The 18,326-nt window shown below is 49.2% G+C and overlaps 1 protein-coding gene across 3 annotated transcripts in view; it reads left to right on the top strand.

Annotated features, from left to right (window-relative positions):
- The first annotated feature begins 139 nt into the window (after positions 1–139).
- The window catches only part of CUNH19orf44 (chromosome unknown C19orf44 homolog), a 26,174-nt gene continuing 7,987 nt past the window's right edge, over positions 140–18,326 (top strand). For 2 of the 3 annotated variants that reach the window (XM_064381676.1, XM_064381677.1), the window contains exons 1-6: positions 140–530; positions 6,042–6,804; positions 10,605–10,920; positions 12,655–12,728; positions 13,621–14,110; positions 17,755–17,850. In XM_064381676.1, the coding sequence (XP_064237746.1) occupies positions 6,043–6,804; positions 10,605–10,920; positions 12,655–12,728; positions 13,621–14,110; positions 17,755–17,850 (1,738 nt within the window). In that variant the 5' untranslated portion in view covers positions 140–530; position 6,042. The remainder of the gene's footprint in view (positions 531–6,041; positions 6,805–10,604; positions 10,921–12,654; positions 12,729–13,620; positions 14,111–17,754; positions 17,851–18,326) is intronic. The other variant, XM_064381679.1, reaches the window with a different exon arrangement.

The following is an 18,326-nucleotide window of genomic DNA, read 5'->3' as shown; positions in this document are numbered from 1 at the left end:
TTGCCCAGGGCAACCGCTCCCTCAGGCCTGAATGTGGCGGCGGTCTCTGCGAAAGGACACCCTGGGAGGAGGTCGGCAGGGCTGGTAGGGAGGTGACGCGGCTGAGCGCACGGGCTCGCGAGAGGAGATAACGGGGAAATCGGGCGTGCTCTGGGGCTGAGCCGTTCGGGCGGCCGAGCTGGTCGGGCGGCTGCAGGGTGGTCCCGCGCCTTAGTTTCCCTGTCTGGGGTCTGTTGAGTCTGGTGCGGGTCGCTTCATAGCAGGGGAGAAGAGCAGGATGGTCTGAGGGGCGCCAGGGTTTTCAAATTTTGGTTTGTTGATTTTTAACAACTTTATTGAGCTACCATTTGCATACCATAGTGTTCGCCACTTTTTTTTTTTTACAGTCCAGAAGTCTTTTATTTTTTTTTAACACCTATTATGCCATGAATTCATAGGGAATAGGTTCCAGCAGCTCAGGCTCCTTCCCATTGGTTCTCACAAAGTGTGCTTCTCTGGGTGAATCAGGCTGGCGCTTCAGTTGGACCCAGGTACCTTTCTCTTTGGCTTCTTTCTTTTTCTGATCATTTTCCTTCACACGTTTTAGGAAGCTGTCTCAGCTCTTATACAGTGCTTGATGTGCTCAATACTCACATTAATTCTCTTGGCAAGAATCTTGCCCTTAACTTGTTTGTTTACAACAATGCCAACAGCATGCTGGGTAACATTGTAGACTCTTCCAGTTTTGCCATGATAACATTTGTGGGGCATTCCTTTTTGAACAGTACCCATTCCCTTGATGTCTACAATATCACCTTTCTTATAGATTCGCATGTATGTGGCCAAAGGAACAACTCCATGTTTTCTAAAAGGCCTAGAGAACATGTATCTTTCCCTTTGTGTTTGTCATTTTGGCGAATTACTGGAGGATGGCGGTTCCGGCCGAAAGGCAGTGTTCGCCACTTTTAAGCTGACGACTCGGTTATTTTTAGTAAATCTTCAAAGTTGTGAAGCCGTCACCACCATCCAGCTTATCCAGCTTTAGAACTCTGCATCAGGCCAGGCGCAGTGGCTCATGCCTGGAATCCCAGCACTTTGAGAGGCAGAGGCGGGAGGATCACTTGAGGCCAGGAGATTCAGAGTAGCCTGGGCAACATGGTGAGACCCTCATCTCTAAAAAAGATAAAAATAAATAATTAGCCAGGTGCAGTGGTACGTGCCTATAGACCCAGCTATTCGGGATGTTGAGGCGGGAGGGAGGATTGCTTGTGTCTAGGAGGTCAAGGCTGCTGTGAGCTGTGATCATGCCACTGCCCTCCAGCCTAGGTGGCAGAGCGACACCCCTACTCAAAACAAAACAAAACAAAACAAACTAAAAACAAAACTAAACTTTCCATTACCCAAAGAGATTCCTTCATTCCTTTGCAGTCTGTCCTCACTCACACCCACAGTTCCAGGGAACCGCTCATCTGCCTTCCTTTTTTTGTTTATTTGAGGTCTCACTCTGTTGCCCAGGCTAGAGTGCAGTGGCGTGATCTTGGCTCACTGCAACCTCTGTCTCCCGGGTTCAAGGATTCTCCGGCCTCAGCCTCCTGAGTAGCTGGGATTACAGGCGCACACCACCATGCTCAGCTAATCTTTGTATTTTTAGTAGAGATGGTGTTTCACCATGTTTACCAGGCTGGTCTTGAACTCCTGACCCCAGGTGATCTGCCAGCCTCAGCCTCCCAAAGTTTTGGGATTACAGCCACCGCACCGGCCCAATCTGCTTTCTGAGTTTATTGGTTTGCCTTTTCTGGACAGTTCTTTTTTTTTTTTTTTTTTTTGAGATGGAGTTTCGCTCTTGTTACTCAGGCTGGAGTGCAATGGCGTGATCTCAGCTCACCGCAGCCTCCGCCTCCTGGGTTCAGGCAATTCTCCTGCCTCAGCCTCCTGAGTAGCTGGGATTACAGGCACACGCCACCATGCCCAGCTAATTTTTTGTATTTTTAGTAGAGACGGGGTTTCACCATGTTGACCAGGATGGTCTTGATTTCTTGACCTTGTGATCCATCTGCCTTGGCCTCCCAAAGTGCTGGAATTACAGGCGTGAGCCACCGCGCCCGGCTGGACAGTTCTTAAAAATGAAATCATAGGGTGTGCGGAGTTAGTGTCTGGCTGCTTCCCCTTAGTATGACATATTTGAGATTCGTGCATGCTGTTATATTAGTATTTATCTTTTTTAAATTGCTGAACAGTATTCCACTGTATGGATGGACTGTAGTTTGTAATCCATTTCACTAATTAATGGACATTTACACTGGTTCACCTTTTAGTCTACTGGGAATAGTAAGTATTATGGGGCCACGTGTGGTGATGCGGGACTGTAATCCCAGCACTTTGGGAGGCTGAGGCCGGCGGATCGCTAGAACTGGGGAACTGGAGAACAGCCTGGGCAACACAGTGAGACCTTGTGTCTGCAAAAAGTTAGCCAGGCATGGCAATGTGTGTCTGTAGTCACAGCTACCCAGGAGGCTGAGGTGGGAGGATCGCGTGACCCCGGGAAGTCGAGGCTGTAGTGAGCCATAATTGCACCACTACACTGCAGTCTGGGCAACAGAGTGAGAGACTGTCTCAAAAAAACAAAACTATTATGAACATTTGCTACATGTTCATTTCTCTTGGGCCATGTAGGAGTGTAATTCCTGGGTCATATGGTAACTCTGTGTCTAACCTTTTGAGGAACTAACTGTTCTCCACATTGGAGACTGTATCATTTTACAATTTCCTGAACAACATCTCTCTTTTTTTTTTTAAGTAACAGGGTTGGCCAGGCGTGGTGGCTCACGCCTGTAATGCCAGTACTTTGGGAGGCCGAGGTGGGTGGTTCACAAGGTCAGGAGTTCAAGCTCAGCCTGGCCAAGATGGTGAAACCCCGCCTCTACTAAAACTACAAAAATTTGCCAGGCACAGTGGCGGGTGCCTGTAATCCCAGCTACTCGGGAGGCTGAGGCAGGAGAATCACTTGGGCCCAGGCAGCAGAAGTTGCAGTGAGCTGAGATTACTATACTCCAGGGGGCCGGGTGCGATGGCTCACGCCTGTAATCCCAGCACTGAGGCCGAGGCGGGTGGATCATGAGGTCAAGAGATCGAGACCATCCTGGTAAACATGGTGAAACCTTGTCTCTACTAAAAATACAAAAAATTAGCTGGGCATGGTGGCGTGTGCCTGTAATCTCAGCTACTCAGGAGGCTGAGGCAGGAGAATTGCCTGAACCCAGGAGGTGGAGGTTGCGGTGAGCCGAGATCGCACCATTGCACTCCAGCCTGGGTAACAAGAGTGAAACTCCGTCTCAAAAAAAGAAAAGAAACAGGGTCTTGCCCTGTCATCCAGGCTGGGTGCAGTGGCACAATCAGGGCTCACTGCAACCTCAAACTCCTGGGCTCAAGCAATCCTCCCACCTCAGCCTCCTGAGTAACTGGGACTAGACGTGTGTGCCACCAAACCCAGCTAATTTTTTAATTTTTTGTAGAGATAGGGGTCTACCTATGTTGCCCAGGCTGGTCTTGAACTCTGGGGCTCAAGTGATCCTCCCGTCTTGGCCTCCCAAAGTACTGGGATTATAGGCATGAGCCACTGTGGGCTTCAGTCTCTTCACTTCCTCACTGACACTTGTTATGTGTATTTTTGATTATAGTCATCCTCAGGAATGTGAACTAGTAGCTCCTCGTGGTTTTTTTCTTTTCTTTCTTTTTTTTTTTTTTTTGAGACGGAGTCCCACTCTGTCATCAGGCTAGAGTGCAGTGGGATGATCCTGGCTCACTGCAACCTCCGCCTCCTGGGTTCAAGCAGTTCTTTTACCTCGCCTCGAGAGTAGCTGGGATTACAGGCATGCGCCCCCCCATGCCCAACTAATTTTTGTATTATTAGTAGAGACAAGGTTTCACCATGTTGGCCAGGCTGGTCTCGAACTCCTGACCTCGGGATGTGCCCACCTCGGCTTCCCAAAGTGCTGGGATTAAAGCGTGAGCCACCACACCCAGCCACTCCTCGTGGTTTTGATTTGCATCTCTGTAATGATTAGTGACATTGAACAGCTTTTCATATGCTTATTAGTTTTTTTAAGACAGGGTTTTACCATGTTGGTCAGGCTGGTCTTGAACTCCCGACCTCAGGTGATCCACCCGCCTTGGCCTCCAAAGTGCTTGGATTACAGGCGTGAGCCACTACGCCCGGCTGCTTATTAGTTATTTATATGTATTTTTTGCGTTTTCAGAGTATCTGTTCACATCTTTTGCCCATTGATTTATTTTATTTTGAGACAGAGTTTTGCTGTTGTTGCTCGGGCTGGAGTGCAATGGTGCAATCCTGGCTCACCACAACTTCTGCCTCCTGGGTTCAAGCAATTCTCCTGCCTCAGCCTCCTGAGTAGCTGGGATTACAGGCATGCACCACCACATCTGACTAATTTTCTATTTTTAGTAGAGATGGGGTTTCTCCACATCAGCCAGGCTGGTCTTGAACTCCTGACTTTGGGTGATCTGCCCACCTCAGCCTCCCAAAGTGCTGGGCTTATAGGCATGAGCCACAGTGCCTGGCTGCCCACTGGTTTATTATAACTGTTGTGTTTTAAATATATGTATATAATTTTAGTTGTAGTAAAATATATATGGGGTCAAATTTGCCTTTTTAACCATTTTTTCACTGGCTTAATTTGGAACCCAAGGAAACTTCTAGAAGAACTAAATGGCAGAAAATCTGGCCTGATGGTCAGGTCTTCCTTCTGACTCATAGAATGACCCAGGCTGAGCCATCTCCTGAGCCTTGGCTACAGATATTAACAGAGAGTTGTTGACATTCTCCCGGCACTGTGTGTGTGTGAAGCAACGTGCTAGGGACCTTAGTTATCTTGTCCTTCCAGCTAAAAGGTAACCCATTATGCAAGTGGTCCAGATACTGCCATTACTGCTTTTTTTTTTTTTTTCCTAGACAGAGTCTCCCTCTGTTGCCCAGGTTGGTTTGCAGTGGCGTGATTTTGGCTCACCGCAGCCTCCACCTCCTGGGTCAAGCAATTCTCCTGCTTTAGCCTCCTAAGTAGCTGAGACTTAGGTGCCTGTCACCATGCCCAGCTAATTGTCTTATTATTGTTATTTTTTAGTAGAGACAGGGTTCTGCCATGTTGGCCAGGCTGGTCTTGAACTCCTGACCTCAAGTGCTCCACCTGCTTTCGCCTCCCAAAATGCTAGGATTATAAGCGTGAGCCACTGCACCTAGCCCTTACTGCCATTTAAATGTTACTCAGCACTTTTGCACGTCCCACTCGGAATATATAGGAATCCTATGAGAGTAATAGTTACTATTTATTTATTTATTTATTTTGAGACGGAGTCTCACTCTGTCACCAGGCTGGAGTGCAGTGGTGTGATCTTGGCTTACTGCAACCTCCACCACCTGGGTTCAAGCAATTCTCCTGCCTCAGCCTCTTGAGTAGCTGGGACTACAGGTGCATGCCACCACGCCTAGCTAATTTTTGTATTTTTATTAGAGATGGGGTTTTGCCATGTTGGCCAAGATGGTCTCCATCTCTTGGCTTCTTGATTCGCCCGCCTTGGCCTCCCAAAGTGCTGGGATTACAGGCGTGAGCCACTGCGCCCAGCCTGGTCATTTTTATTGTCATCCTTGGGCTTGAAGGGAAGGCTGTGGCTGGGTTGCAAAAGACAGTGTGATCTTTAGCCAAGTGGGAGCCCTTGAATGCACAATACAAATAGCAGGTAATCTTTTTATTTGAGACAGAGTTTCGGTCTTGTTGCCCAGGCTGGAATGCAATGGCGTGATCTCTGCTCACTGCAACCTCTGCCTCCTGGGTTCAAACGATTCTCCTGCCTCAGCCTTCCGAGCAGCTGGGATTACGGGCATGTATCACCACGCCCGGCTGATTTTGTATTTTTAGTAGAGACGGGGTTTCTCCATGTTGATCAGGCTGGTCTCCAACTCCTGACCTCAGGTGATCCGCCTGTTTTGGCCTCCCAAAGAGCTTTGATTACAAGCCTCTTATTCAAAATTGTCTCCCCTTCTCCCGCAGAATGGATTCTGCAAGAAAAGCCAGCTGTTTCACGGGTGATGTTTCTGGTGACTTCAGTGATATTTCCTTAGAAGATGAAACGATGGAAGAAATCAGAGACTACCAGATCAGTAGAAATCTTACCAAAATAGCACCTGGGCGTAGCAGATTTCTAAAAAGAAACCAAACTCTAGGTGAAAAACACTTAAACCTGAAGGACAACGCTGCGCTGGGGAGGGGACCCAGGCTTGCCTCAAGTAGACCGCCCACCACTGCATCCGGGATCCGAGCCAATGCCGTGCTCATGAAGCTGGCCCAGCTAGAAACGCGGATCATGAATCGGAAGCCGCAGAGGAATTTGTCTGGCACGGAGTCTGACTCAGTGAGCACTGAAGCCAGTCTTCCAAAGAGAGCTGACAAAACTCCCCCCCGGGATGCAGTCAAACTTTCGTCCCAGAACACAGAAAAAACTTCCCAGAAACAAGCCCCTGAACTTCCTGTCACCGAAAATAATGCACAGAACGCGAAGGTCAGTAGGTTTCTAAAGAAGAAGCAACCACCTGCTGAAAACGTATCCCCTGAAGCACCTGTTGGGAAAGAGAGGACTTTGCAAACCTCCAAACAGAAGAAAGAACCTGCTAGAACATTTGATTCTCCAGACAGTGACGAAGAGGAAATGAAAGCATTGCTAGGAAGCTTGATAGACTCTTCCAGAGAAAAAAAAACAAATCAAGGCTCCAGCAGCACTGAAGTTAGCGGGGAAGAAGAAATAAAACTGTTTTCGGTAAGGTGTTTTTTTAAAAAAATTATTTTTATTTATTATTTTTTTCAGACAGAGTTTCACTCTTGTCATCCAGGCTGGAGTGCAGTGGTATGATCTTGGCTCACTGCAACCTCTGCCTCCCAGGTTCAAGCAATTCTCTTGCCTTAGCCTCTGGAGTAGCTGGGACTACAGGTGTGTACCACCTTGCCTGGCTAATTTTTTTTTTTTGTATTTTTAGTAGAGACAGGGTTTCACCGTATTAGACAGGATGGTCTTGATCTCCTGATCTTGTAATCTGCCTGCTTTGGCCTCCCAAAATGCTGGGATTATAGGCGTGAGCCATGGCGCCCTGACTGTTTTTTATTTTTTACTTTATTTTTTTTTTGAGATGGAGTCTTGCTCTGCCTTTCAGGCTAGAATGCATTGACATGATCTTGGCTCACTGCAACCTCCATCTTCCAGATTCCAAAGATTCTCATGCCATAGTAGCTGGGGTTATAGGCACCCGCCACCACATCCAGCTAATTAATTATTTGTTTATTTTATTTTGAGACGGAGTTTCGCTTTTGTTGCCCAGGCTGGAGTGCAATGGTGCAATCTCAGCTCACTGCAACCTCCGCCTCCCAGGTTCAAGCAATTCTCCTGCCTCAGCCTCCTGAGTAGCTGGGATTACAGGCACCTACCACCGTGCCTGGTTAATTTTTTGTATTTTGAGTAGAGACGGAGTTTCACTATGTTGGTCAGGCTGGTCTTGAACTGTGACCTCAGGTGATCCACCCACCTTGGCCTCCCAAAGTGCTGGGATTACAGGCATGAACCACCCGGCCCAGCTATCTGTCTGTCTGTCTGTCTATCTGTCTGTCTATCTATCTACTTACTGTTTTTGAGGCAGAGTCTCTGTTGCCCAGGCTGGAATGCAGTGGCGTGATCTTGGCTCATCTCAACTCCGCCTCTCACGTTCAAGCGATTCTCCTGCTTCAGCCTCCCGAGTAGCTGGGACTATAGGCATGCGCCACCATGCCAGACTAATTTTTTTTTTTTTTTAGTAGAGTTGGGGTTTCACTATCTTGAGCAGGCTTGTCTCGAACTCTTGACCTTGTGATCTGCCTGCCTTGGCCTCCCAAAGTGCTGGGATTACAGGCATGAACTACTGCACCTGGCCTATTTGTTTATTTTCAACAAACATTTAGTATTTGCTTCTATTCTTTCCTAAATAGCAGCTGGCACCCATAAACATCTTGAGAGAAGGATTTTGTTGTTGTTGTGTTATTTTATTTTATTTTTTTATTTGTTTTTAAAGACGGGATTTCATCATGTTGGTCAGGCTGGTCTCGAACTCCTGACCTCGTGATCCTTCCACCTCGGCCTCCCAAAGTGCTGGGATTACAGGCATGAGCCACCGTGCCCAGCCTGCTTTTTTTTTTTTTTTTTTTTTGAGACATGGTATCACTGTGTCACCCAGGCTAGAGTGCAATGGGTGTAATCGTAGCTCACTGCAGCCTCAACTTCCTAGGTATAAGTGAACCTCCTGCCTCAGCCTCCCAAGTAGCTGGTAATACAGGTGTGCACCACCATTCCCAGCTTATGTTTACAATTTTTGTAGAGACAAGGTCTTGCTATGTTGCCCAGGCTGGTTTTGAACTCCTGAGCTCAAGCGATCCTCCCAACTGGGCCTCCCAAAGTGCTGGGATTACCACGTGAGCCACAGTGCCCAGCCAGAAGGCTACGTTTTATAGGGGAGGATCTCCATATTCATTTTGATTCTGCTGAAGGTCCAGGTGATCATAGATTAGTCCTCATAGGGCTAGAAGGGCCTTCATTTAGAAAATGTGCAATTATGCCAGGTGCAGTGGCTCATGCCTTTAATCTCAGCACTTTGGGAGGCCAAGGCAGGAAGATCACTTCAGGTCAGGAGTTCGAGACCAGCCCGGCCAACATGGTGAAATCCCATCTCTACTAAAAACACAAATATTAGTCAGGGGGAGTGGTGTGTGCCTGTAGTCTCAGCTACTCCGGGAGGCTTAAGCAGGAGAATCACTTGAGCTTGGGAGGCCGAGGTTGCGGTGAGCCAAGATAGTGCCACTGCATTCCAGCCTTAGTGACAAAGTGAAATTTCGTCTCAAAAAATAATAATGATAAAAAGAAAATGTGTAATTAACAGTATCTATTTGAAAGCAAAGTGGTATTTCTGATTATTTGTAGAGTTTTTGTTTTGTTTTATTTTGTTTTTGAAATGGAGTCTCGTTCAGTCACCCAGGCTGGAGTGCAGTGGCACGATCTCAGCTCACCGCAACCTCCTCCTCCTGGGTTCAAGTGATTCTTCTGCCTCAGCCTCCTGAGTAGCTGGGACTATAGGTGTGTACCACCACACCCGGCTAATTTTTGTATTTTTAGTAAAGATGGGGTTTCACCATAATGGCCAAGCTGATCTTGAACTCCTGACCTCATGATTTGCCTACCTCGGCATCCCAAGGTGCTGGGATTACAGGTGTGAGCCATCGCGCCCAGCCTTTTTTTTTTTTTTTTTTTTTGAGCTAGAGTTTCATTCTTGTTGCTCAGACTAGAGTGCAATGGTGTGATCTTGGCTCACCGCAACCTCTACCTCCTGGGTTCAAGCGATTCTCCTGCCTCAGCCTCCCGAGTAGCTGGGATTACAGGCATGTGCCACCATGCCCGGCTGATTTTGTATTTTTAGTAGATATGGAGTTTCTCCATGTTGGTCAGGCTGGTCTCAAACTCCTGACCTCAGGCGATCCACCCTCCTCGGCCTCCCAAAGTGCTGGGATTACAGGCATGAGCCACCGTGCCTGGCCTATTTGTGGAGTATTTTCTACTCCCAACATTATCTTACCTAAATATTGTACCCTGACCTTCAGAAATAAAGAGAGAATGGGGATGCAGCAAGAGGAAACTGTGATCCCTGCAGTCTTGGTCTCATGCTCCCCGCTAACTCCACTGTCTGTTGAACCATAAGAACATAGGAATCGGAGCTGGGCATGGCTCACGCCTATAATCCTAGAACTTTGGGAGGCCGAGGTGGGCTGATCACGAGGTCAAGAGATCAAGACCATCCTGGCCAACATGGTGAAAACCCGTCTCTACTAAAAAAAATACAAATATTAGCTGGGTGTGGTGGCGCACGCCTGTAGTCCCAGCTATTCAGAAGGCTGAGGCAGGAGAATTGCTTGAACCCGGCAGGCGGAGGTTGCAGTGAGCCAAGATCACACCACTGCACTCCAACCTGGCACCTGGCGACAGAGCAAGACTCTGTCTCAAAGAAAAAAAAAAAAAAAAAAAGAGAACATAGGTGACGGCCAGGTATGGTGGCTCACACCTGTAATCCCAGCATTTTGGGAGGCTGAGGTGGGTAGATGGCTTCAGCCCAGGAGTTCAAGGCCAGCCTGGGCAACATGGCAAAACCCATTCCTACCAAAATAATAAAATTAGCCAGGTATGGTGGCATGTGCTTGTAGTCCCAGCCGTTTGGGAGGCTGAGATGGGAGGATTGCTTGAGCCCAGGATGTCGAGGCTGCAGTGAGCTATGACTGCACCATTGCCCTCCAGGATGGGGAACAGAGTGAGACGCTGTCTCAAAAAAAAAAAAAAAAAAAGAATTTAGTTGTTATAAGTTTGTTAATTTCGCTGGGTGTGGTGGCTCACGCCTTTAATCCTAGCACTTTGGGAGGCCGAGGTGGGTGGATCACCTGAGGTCAAGAGTTCAAGACCAGCCTGGCCTTCATGGTGAAACCCCATCTTTAAAAAAATAATAATAATAATTAAAAAAATAAATAAGTTTGTTAATTTCAAGTATTTTTTATCAGGTCCCATCTGAACCGAGAGCATTTACTGTACCCAGCATGGAACTCTCCAGTGCAAAGCCTTCTCAGGCATCATGCCTGCCAACCTCCCTAGCAGCATACAGGACCCTTCACAGCGCTCGCTCAAGAGCACAGTCCCCGCAGAGTCACGTTTCCGATGACACCGCTTCCCACACGCCGTCGGTTTCCATCACAGGCGCCTTTTCGAAATCAATCTCTTTAAAGATGGGGCATGTCAAGCTTGCGTCCTCCCCTGGAGGGAGTGAGGCTGAGCCTGTAGACGAGTCAGTTTCAGAAGGTGCTGATGACAGCCTGGACGGTAATCCCAATCCCAGTGCAAAGCCAGTACCTTGGGCAGGAAGGGCGAGGCCACCTTTAGAGTCCCCGATGTGGTGGTCACAGGGCATTGCCACAGGCAGGAAATTTTGAGCCACATCACACACTCTCAGCTTTCTTTTTTTAATTCTGAGACGGAGTCTCAATCTGTCAGGAAGGCTGGAGTGCTGTGGCATGATCTCGGCTCACTGCAACCTCCGCCTCCTGGGTTCAAGCGATTCTTCTGCCTCAGCCTCCCGAGTAGCTGGGACTATAGGCATGCACCACCACGCCTGGCTTATTTTTGTATTTTTTTAGTAGAAATGGGGTTTTACCATGTTAGGCTGGTCTCGAACTCCTGACCTCATGATCTGATGCCTGCCTCTGCCTCCCAGGAGGTCAAGATATCGAGACCATCCTGGCTAACGTGGTGAAACCCCATCTCTACTAAAAATACAAAAATTAGCTGGGCATGGTAGTGAGGGGGCTGAGGCTGGAGAATTGCTTGAACCTGGGAGGCGGAGGCTGCAGAGAGCCGAGATCACACCATTGCACTCCAGCCTGCTGACAGAGTAAGACTGTCTCAAAAAAAAAAAAAAAATTGTTTTTAAACCCAAAAAGCTGCTGGAGCACTAGAATCTCCAACCCCACACTCCTGGGTCCTGGCACACACTTCATTCAGGCACCAGCCTCCGCCCTAAGGTTCTGCAGTGCCTTTGACTTGCTGCACTGTGTGTTTTGTTTTATTTTATTTTTCAGAACTCACAGTCTATGAACTTGCTGTAAATGACAACATAGGATGCTTTGGGGCCATGTCTCAGGTCTGCCCCTGCCCCACAGCCTGTCCCCTGCTTCCTCCCCAGCTGGCTGGTGTCCTGCTGCCTCCCACCCCTCACACCACACACACTTCTCAGCACTTCCTGCAGTGCACTTTGATCAGCTGCCAATCTGTCTGGACCGGAGGCCAGCGGGCCTGTCTTCTGTCTTTATAAAGCTTTCTCGGAAGGCAGCCATACTCCTTCCTTCACACGTTGTCTATGGCTGCTTTCACACTGTGACCGTGGAGCTGAGTAGTCACAACTGACACACTGTCCCCAAAAGCTGGACAGGTGCACACCACCATGCCAGGCTAATGTTTTAATTTTTTTGTAGAGATGGGGTCTCACTATGTTGCCCAGGCTGGTCTCAAACACCTGGGCTCAAGATCATCCTGCCTCAGCCTCCCAAGGTGCTGGGATTGCAGGTGTGAATCACCATGCCCTGCCCTGCTTAGTCCTGTAGAGAAAAGGTGTGCTGACTCCTGGGCTGGTGTTTTGAGGACAGGGACTGCATGTCTTCATATCTTTCTAAACATTTATGGAAGATTAGTCTGGGCGCGGTGGCTCACGCCTGTAATCCCAGTGCTTTGGGAGGCTGAGGCAGGCAATTCACTTGAGGCCAGGAGTTTGAGACTAGCCTGGCCAAATGGTGAAATTCTGTCTCTACTAAAAATATAAAACTTAGCGGGGCAAGTTGGCAGGCACCTGTAATCCCAGCTACCCAGGAGGTTGAGGTGGGAGAATCGCTTGAACTTGGGAGGCGGAGGTTATGGTGAGCAAAGATCGTGCCATTGCACTCCAGCCTGGGCGACAGAGTGAAACTCTATTTCAAAAAAAAAAAAAAAAAAGGAAGATTTAAAAATCATTATGGAGTAAATAAAGGAGTAAATGTAAATGCCATACTATTTTTTTAATTACAGAATTCAGAATCAATATTTTATCGCTTGACGATCTGCCTCCCGTTGTCAGTGAGAACTCAGATCTGGAACAGGAAGTAAGTACAACAAACTCGTTTTTCATTGGCGATTGTTTGAAGTATAGGCGGGGTCTCACTCTGTTGCCCAGGCTAGCCTCAAACTGGGCCCAAGCAATCCTCCCCACTCGGCCTCCCAAAGTGCTGGGATTACAGGTGTGAGCCACCGTGCCCGGCCCAATGTCGATTCTTTTTGATCTGTCTACCTCGGCCTCCCAAAGCGCTGGGATGAGCCACTGTGCCTGGCCTAAGTTTTTTTCTTATAGAGATAGGGTCTTGCTATGTTGCCTAGGCAGGTCTTGAACTCCTGAGCTCAAAAGATCCTACCACTCAGTCACCTAAAGTCCTTAAGTCCGTGATGAAATTTTTTTTTTGAGATGGAGTTCCGCTCTTGTTGCCCAGGCTGGAGTGCGGTGGTGCGGTCTTGGCTCACCACAACCTCCACCTCCTGGGTTCAAGCAATTCTCCTGCCTTAGCCTCCCAAAGAGCTGGGATTATAGGCATGTGCCACCACGCCTGGCTAATTTTGTATTTTTTTAGTAGAGTCGGGGTTTCTCCATGTCAGTCAGACTGGTCTCGAACTCCTGACCTCAGGTGATCCACCCGCGTCAGCCTCCCAAAGTGCTGAGATGACAGGCGTGAGCCACCGTGCCCGGCCGATGAAATGTTAAATGCCATCCATGCCACCTAAGCATGCATCACACCCTCCGGGTTCCCTGCAGCCCCGTGGACATCCCATGCTGAAGACTCAGGAGTTCTGTTGAGAATACTCCATGCCCACACCTAATGAGGACCCAGTGTGTCCCCTTGCCTGCTAGAGTGCCGGAGGTCCCCAGCTCCTAGAATGCGGTGATCCTAGCATGTTGATCTTTCCAAAACACTTCCCAGCCTCCTCTGCCATTCCTCATTTTAGGAGGAAAGTGCTCACAGGGAAAAAACAGCTGGCACGATCTTCAGAGCCGAGGCATCCGCTGGGCAGGATGCCCTGAGGCCTGCCCAGGCGAGGAGCTGGGCATTGCAGGGAAAGGCCACCTCTGCAGAGGGGGATGAGAGCGAGGTCTCAGAGCATCTCAGTGCCAGCTCGGCTCCTGGCGTCCGGCCGGACAGCGCTTCCAGCGTGCAGCCGCCATCTGAAGCCCCCATGGTGAACACAGTCAGCTCAGCCTATTCTGAGGATTTTGAAAACTCTCCAAGTCTGACAGCATCTGAGCCAACTGCCCGTTCCAGGGAGTCTCTTGACAGAACACTGGACGTTCTGTCTGAGTCTTCTTCCAGTGTGAAGACAGACCTTCCACAAACAGCCGAGTCTAGGAAAACGCCAGGCAGGCACGTGACAAGAGTCCTTGTGAAGGACACAGCTGTGCAGACGCCCGATCCCGCCTTCACCTATGAGTGGACCAAGGGTAAGCATGGTGGCCCACAGGGGCTGGGGTGGCCGGGACGGGAGCTCAGTTTGTGGTTTACAGCATCCCAGGAGACGTGGGAGAGCTCAGGTTCCAGAGATTTGGGCTCTTAATAAAATCACCTGGGGGTGGGGGTAGGCCGGGCGTGGTGGCTCACGCCTGTAATCCCAGCACTTTGGGAGGCCAAGGCAAGCAGATCATTTGAGGTCAGGAGCTCAAGACCAGCCTGGCCAACATGGCGAAACCCCCGTCTCTGCTAAAAATAGAAAAATTAGCCAGACGTGGTGGTGCAGGCCTGTAATCCCAGCTACTCAGGAGGTTGAGGCAGGAGAATCGCGTGAACCTGGATGGCAGAGGTTGCAGTGAGCTGAGGTCGTGTCACTATACTCCAGCCTGGGTGACAGAATGGACTCTGTTTCAAAATAAAAATAAAAAAAATCACCCAGGTACGTTGGCCCAGCCTTTCCCATTCCGTGGATGAGAGGCAGCTGCCCTGGTGTGTCCCGACGTCTCCTACCCTGAAGTGTTCAGAAGGATGAGAACCAAGGACTGGGTTAGCAGCTCCCACCCAGGGTGATTCTGTCATGGAGGGACTCCAGCAAGGTCTGGAGACATTATTAGTTTTCACAACTGCGGTGGGGATGCCATCAGCATCTACCGGGTGGAGGCCGGGCTGCTGTTCCACACCCACAGTGCACCGGACGCCTTTGTCCTACAGCATCAACACCCTTCGCTGACTTTCCCCACATCTCTCTGTCTCTCTCTCTCTGTTTTCAGAGATGAGGTCTTGCTCTGATATCCAAGCTGGAGTGCAGTGACCCAATCACGGCTCATTGCAGCCTCAACCTCCCCAGGTTCAGGTGATCTTCCCACCTCAGCCTCTTGAGTAGTTAAGATTACAAGCATGCGCTCCCATGCCTGGCTGATTTTTATGTATTTTGTAGAGAAGGGGTCTTGCCATATTGCCCAGGCTGGTCTCGAACTCCTGGGCTCAAGCAACCTGCCGGCCTCAGCCTCCCGAAGTGTTGAGATTACATGCATGAGCCACTGCACCCAGCCCTGGATCATATTTTAATGTTTTTTTTTTTTGTAGAGAGATAGTCTTCCTATGTTGCCTAGTCTGGTCTTAAACTCCGGGGCTCAAGTGGTCCTTTAGATTCCCAAGGTGCTGGGACTACAGGAGTGAGCCACTATGCCTGGCCTGCAGACACCTCTCTCAGCCCCAGCTTCACTCTTAGCTCTTGCTGGTGGAAAGGCCCCTTTCTTTTCAACAGTCCCATATTATTATTTTATTTTATTTTGTTGTTTATTTTATTTATTAATTTTTTTCGAGACAGAGTTTTGCTCTTGTTGCCCAGGCAGGAGTGCAGTGGCGCGATCTCGGCTCACTGCAACCTCTGCCTCCCAGACTCAAGTGATTCTCCTGCCTCAGCCTCTCGAGTAGCTAGGATTACAGGCATGCGCCACCATGCCAGGCTAATTTCCTATTTTTAGTAGAGATGGGGTTTCTCCATGTTGGCCACGGTGGTCTTGAACTCCTGACTTCATGATTCACCTGCCTCGGCCTCCCAAAGTGCTGGGATTATAGGCGTGAGCCACTGTGCCCAACCTATTTTATTTTATTTTATATGATGGGGTCTCATTCTGTCACTTAGGCTAGAGTGCAGTGGTGCAATCTTTGCTCACTGCAACCTCCACCTCCTGGGTTTCAGCAACTCTCACCTCAGCCTCCTTAGTCGCTGGAACTGTGGGCACGCATCACCATGCCTGGCTGATAGACATTCCCTTGGAATCTCCCTTTTCTCATCCATATGGTTCTTGACAAGGTAGACTGTGCTCGTCCCTGGAGGTGAAAAGTGATGTAATTCTCACTGTATCTATTTGTTTTGATTTGGGGGCTTAACCGAACATCAGCCTGACTGTCCCCCACTGGGAGAAGGGTGACTGGTGTCTGTTTCTCAGGAAGGAAAGTCAATCAGATTGGCCGAGTCAAATCACCAGGAGGTGTTAAAAGGTATTTTCTTTTCTTTTTTTTAATTAAAAAAAAAAAATAGAGATGGGGTGTCACCATGTTGGCCAGGCTGGTCTCAAACTCCTGACCTCAGGTAATCCACCCATCTTGGCCTCCCAAAATGTTGGGATTACAGGTGTGAGCCACCACGCCTGGCTCTTTTTTTTTTTTTTTCTCTGAGACGGAGTTTCACTCTTGCTGCCCAGGCTGGAGTGCAATGGCACGATCTTGGCTCACTGCAATCTCTGCCTCCCAGGTTCAGGTGATTCTCCTGCCTCAGCCTCCTGAGTAGCTGGGATTGCAGGCATGTGCTACCATGCCCGGTTAATTTTGTATTTTTAATAGAGATAGGGTTTCTCCATGTTGGTCAGGCTGGTCTCAAATGCCCGACCTCAGGTGATCCTCCCGTTTCGGCCTCCCAAAGTGCTGGGATTACAGGTGTGAGCCACTGAGCCCAGTTTTTTTTTTTTTTTTTTTTTTTGAGACAGAGTCTTGCTCTGTCGCCCAGGCTGGAGTGCAGTAGTGCAATCTTGGCTCACTGCAGCCTCCACCTCCTGGGTTCAAGTGATTCTCCTGCCTTAGCCTCCTGAGTAGCTGGGATTACAGGTGCTCACCACCATACCCCACTAATTTTTGTATTTTTAGTAGAGACGGGGTTTCACCAAGGTCAGGTTGGTCTTGAACTCCTGACCTTGTGATCCACCCGCCTCAGCCTCCCAAGGTGCTGGGATTACAGGCGTGAGCCACCACGCCCAGCTAAATGGTATTTTCAACCTGGGGTCCAGCTTCAGAATTGTTTGTGTCTGTCTGCATTTCTGTCCATAGTTTTGCCAATTTAGAAATGCTTTGTGAAACACTGGTGAGGCTCTTTTCCTAGACCAGGCCTGACAGGGAAAGGGGCAAGAAAAAACAGCAGCCATAAACACGCTGGCTTCAGAGCCCAGGGAACACACAATATCCCGAGGTCAACAGTGACCCTTCGAAGAAAGGCTGGGAGACACAGGTATGTAGTATAAGAGCAACTAAAAAAAAATAAAAAACAAACCGAAAAGGTGGGAGACCACGTTCTCCACGGCTTTCGGCTGCAGCCACCATGGCCGGAGCCCCCACTGCACCCAGCTAGGATGCCTGTGCCCTGAGCCAAGAAAACCTAGCAGGAAAATGGAGGCAGCTTTGGGAAATATTTGAAAGGGGAAGAGGTTAAAAAAAGCAAAGAAAGGCCAGGCACAGTGGCTCATGCTTGTGATTCCCAGCACTTTTGGAGGCTGAGGCAGGAGGATCACTTGAGCACAGGAGTTCAAGACCACCCTGGGTAACATAGGGAGACCATATCTCTACAAAAAAACTTTAAAAATTACCCAGGTCTGGTGCGTACCTGTAGTCCCAGCTACTTGGGGGACAGATGGGAGGATTGCGTGAGCCCAGGAGGCTGCAGTGAGCAGTGATCATGCTGCTGCATTCCAGACTGGGCAATAAAGCAAGACCCTGTCTCAAAAAAAATGCAAGAGAGGCAATCACCTTCAGAAAGAGGAAAGAACAGGCTCACGTAGTTTATTCCAGGGTCCTATCTGTGGACCTGAAAGCCATTACTCCGTGTCCTGTCTGCTCACTCCTCCCTTCATCCCCGAGACAGCGGCCGGCATGGCAGCCATGGGGCCTGCCCTGGGAGGCGCCCACGTGGACCCGACGCCCATCGCCAATCATGTTATCAGCGCGGACGCAATAGAAGGTAACAGCCCGGCTTGGGAGATGCCTCCTGTTACATTTTACAGGACTCATTTCACCTGCAGATTCACACCCACTCTGGAGGCGTGGTGCCCCCTTGATTGCTGACTGCAAGGGGTCCACTGCCTGGGGATTATTGCAGCCATGGGCACCTGCCACTGCGAGAGGTAAGGTGTGGATGCCCTAGAACCGTCTGTCTCTTGCAAAGGGACACCAATGTCACACAAAACAAGAGGGTGAAGAGTGATGCCTATGTGCCCTGCACCCCAACAAGACCACTTTTTTTGTTTGTTTTGAGATGGGAATCTCGCTCTGTCGCCCAGGCTGGAGTGCAGTGGTGTGATCTTGACTCACTGCGACCTCCACCTCCTGGGTTCAAGTGATTCTCCTGCCTCAGCCTCCCAAGTAGCTGGGATTACAGGCGCCCGCCACCACACCCGGCTAATTTTGTATTTTTAGAGATGGGGTTTCACCATGTTG

Source organism: Aotus nancymaae, unplaced genomic scaffold (genome assembly GCF_030222135.1).
Source record: "Aotus nancymaae isolate 86718 unplaced genomic scaffold, 86718_ANA_hifiasm-v0.15.2.pri h1tg000028l, whole genome shotgun sequence".
In the NCBI taxonomy this organism is placed as follows: Eukaryota; Metazoa; Chordata; class Mammalia; order Primates; family Aotidae; genus Aotus; species Aotus nancymaae.
This window is presented reverse-complemented; position numbering and strand designations above follow the sequence as displayed.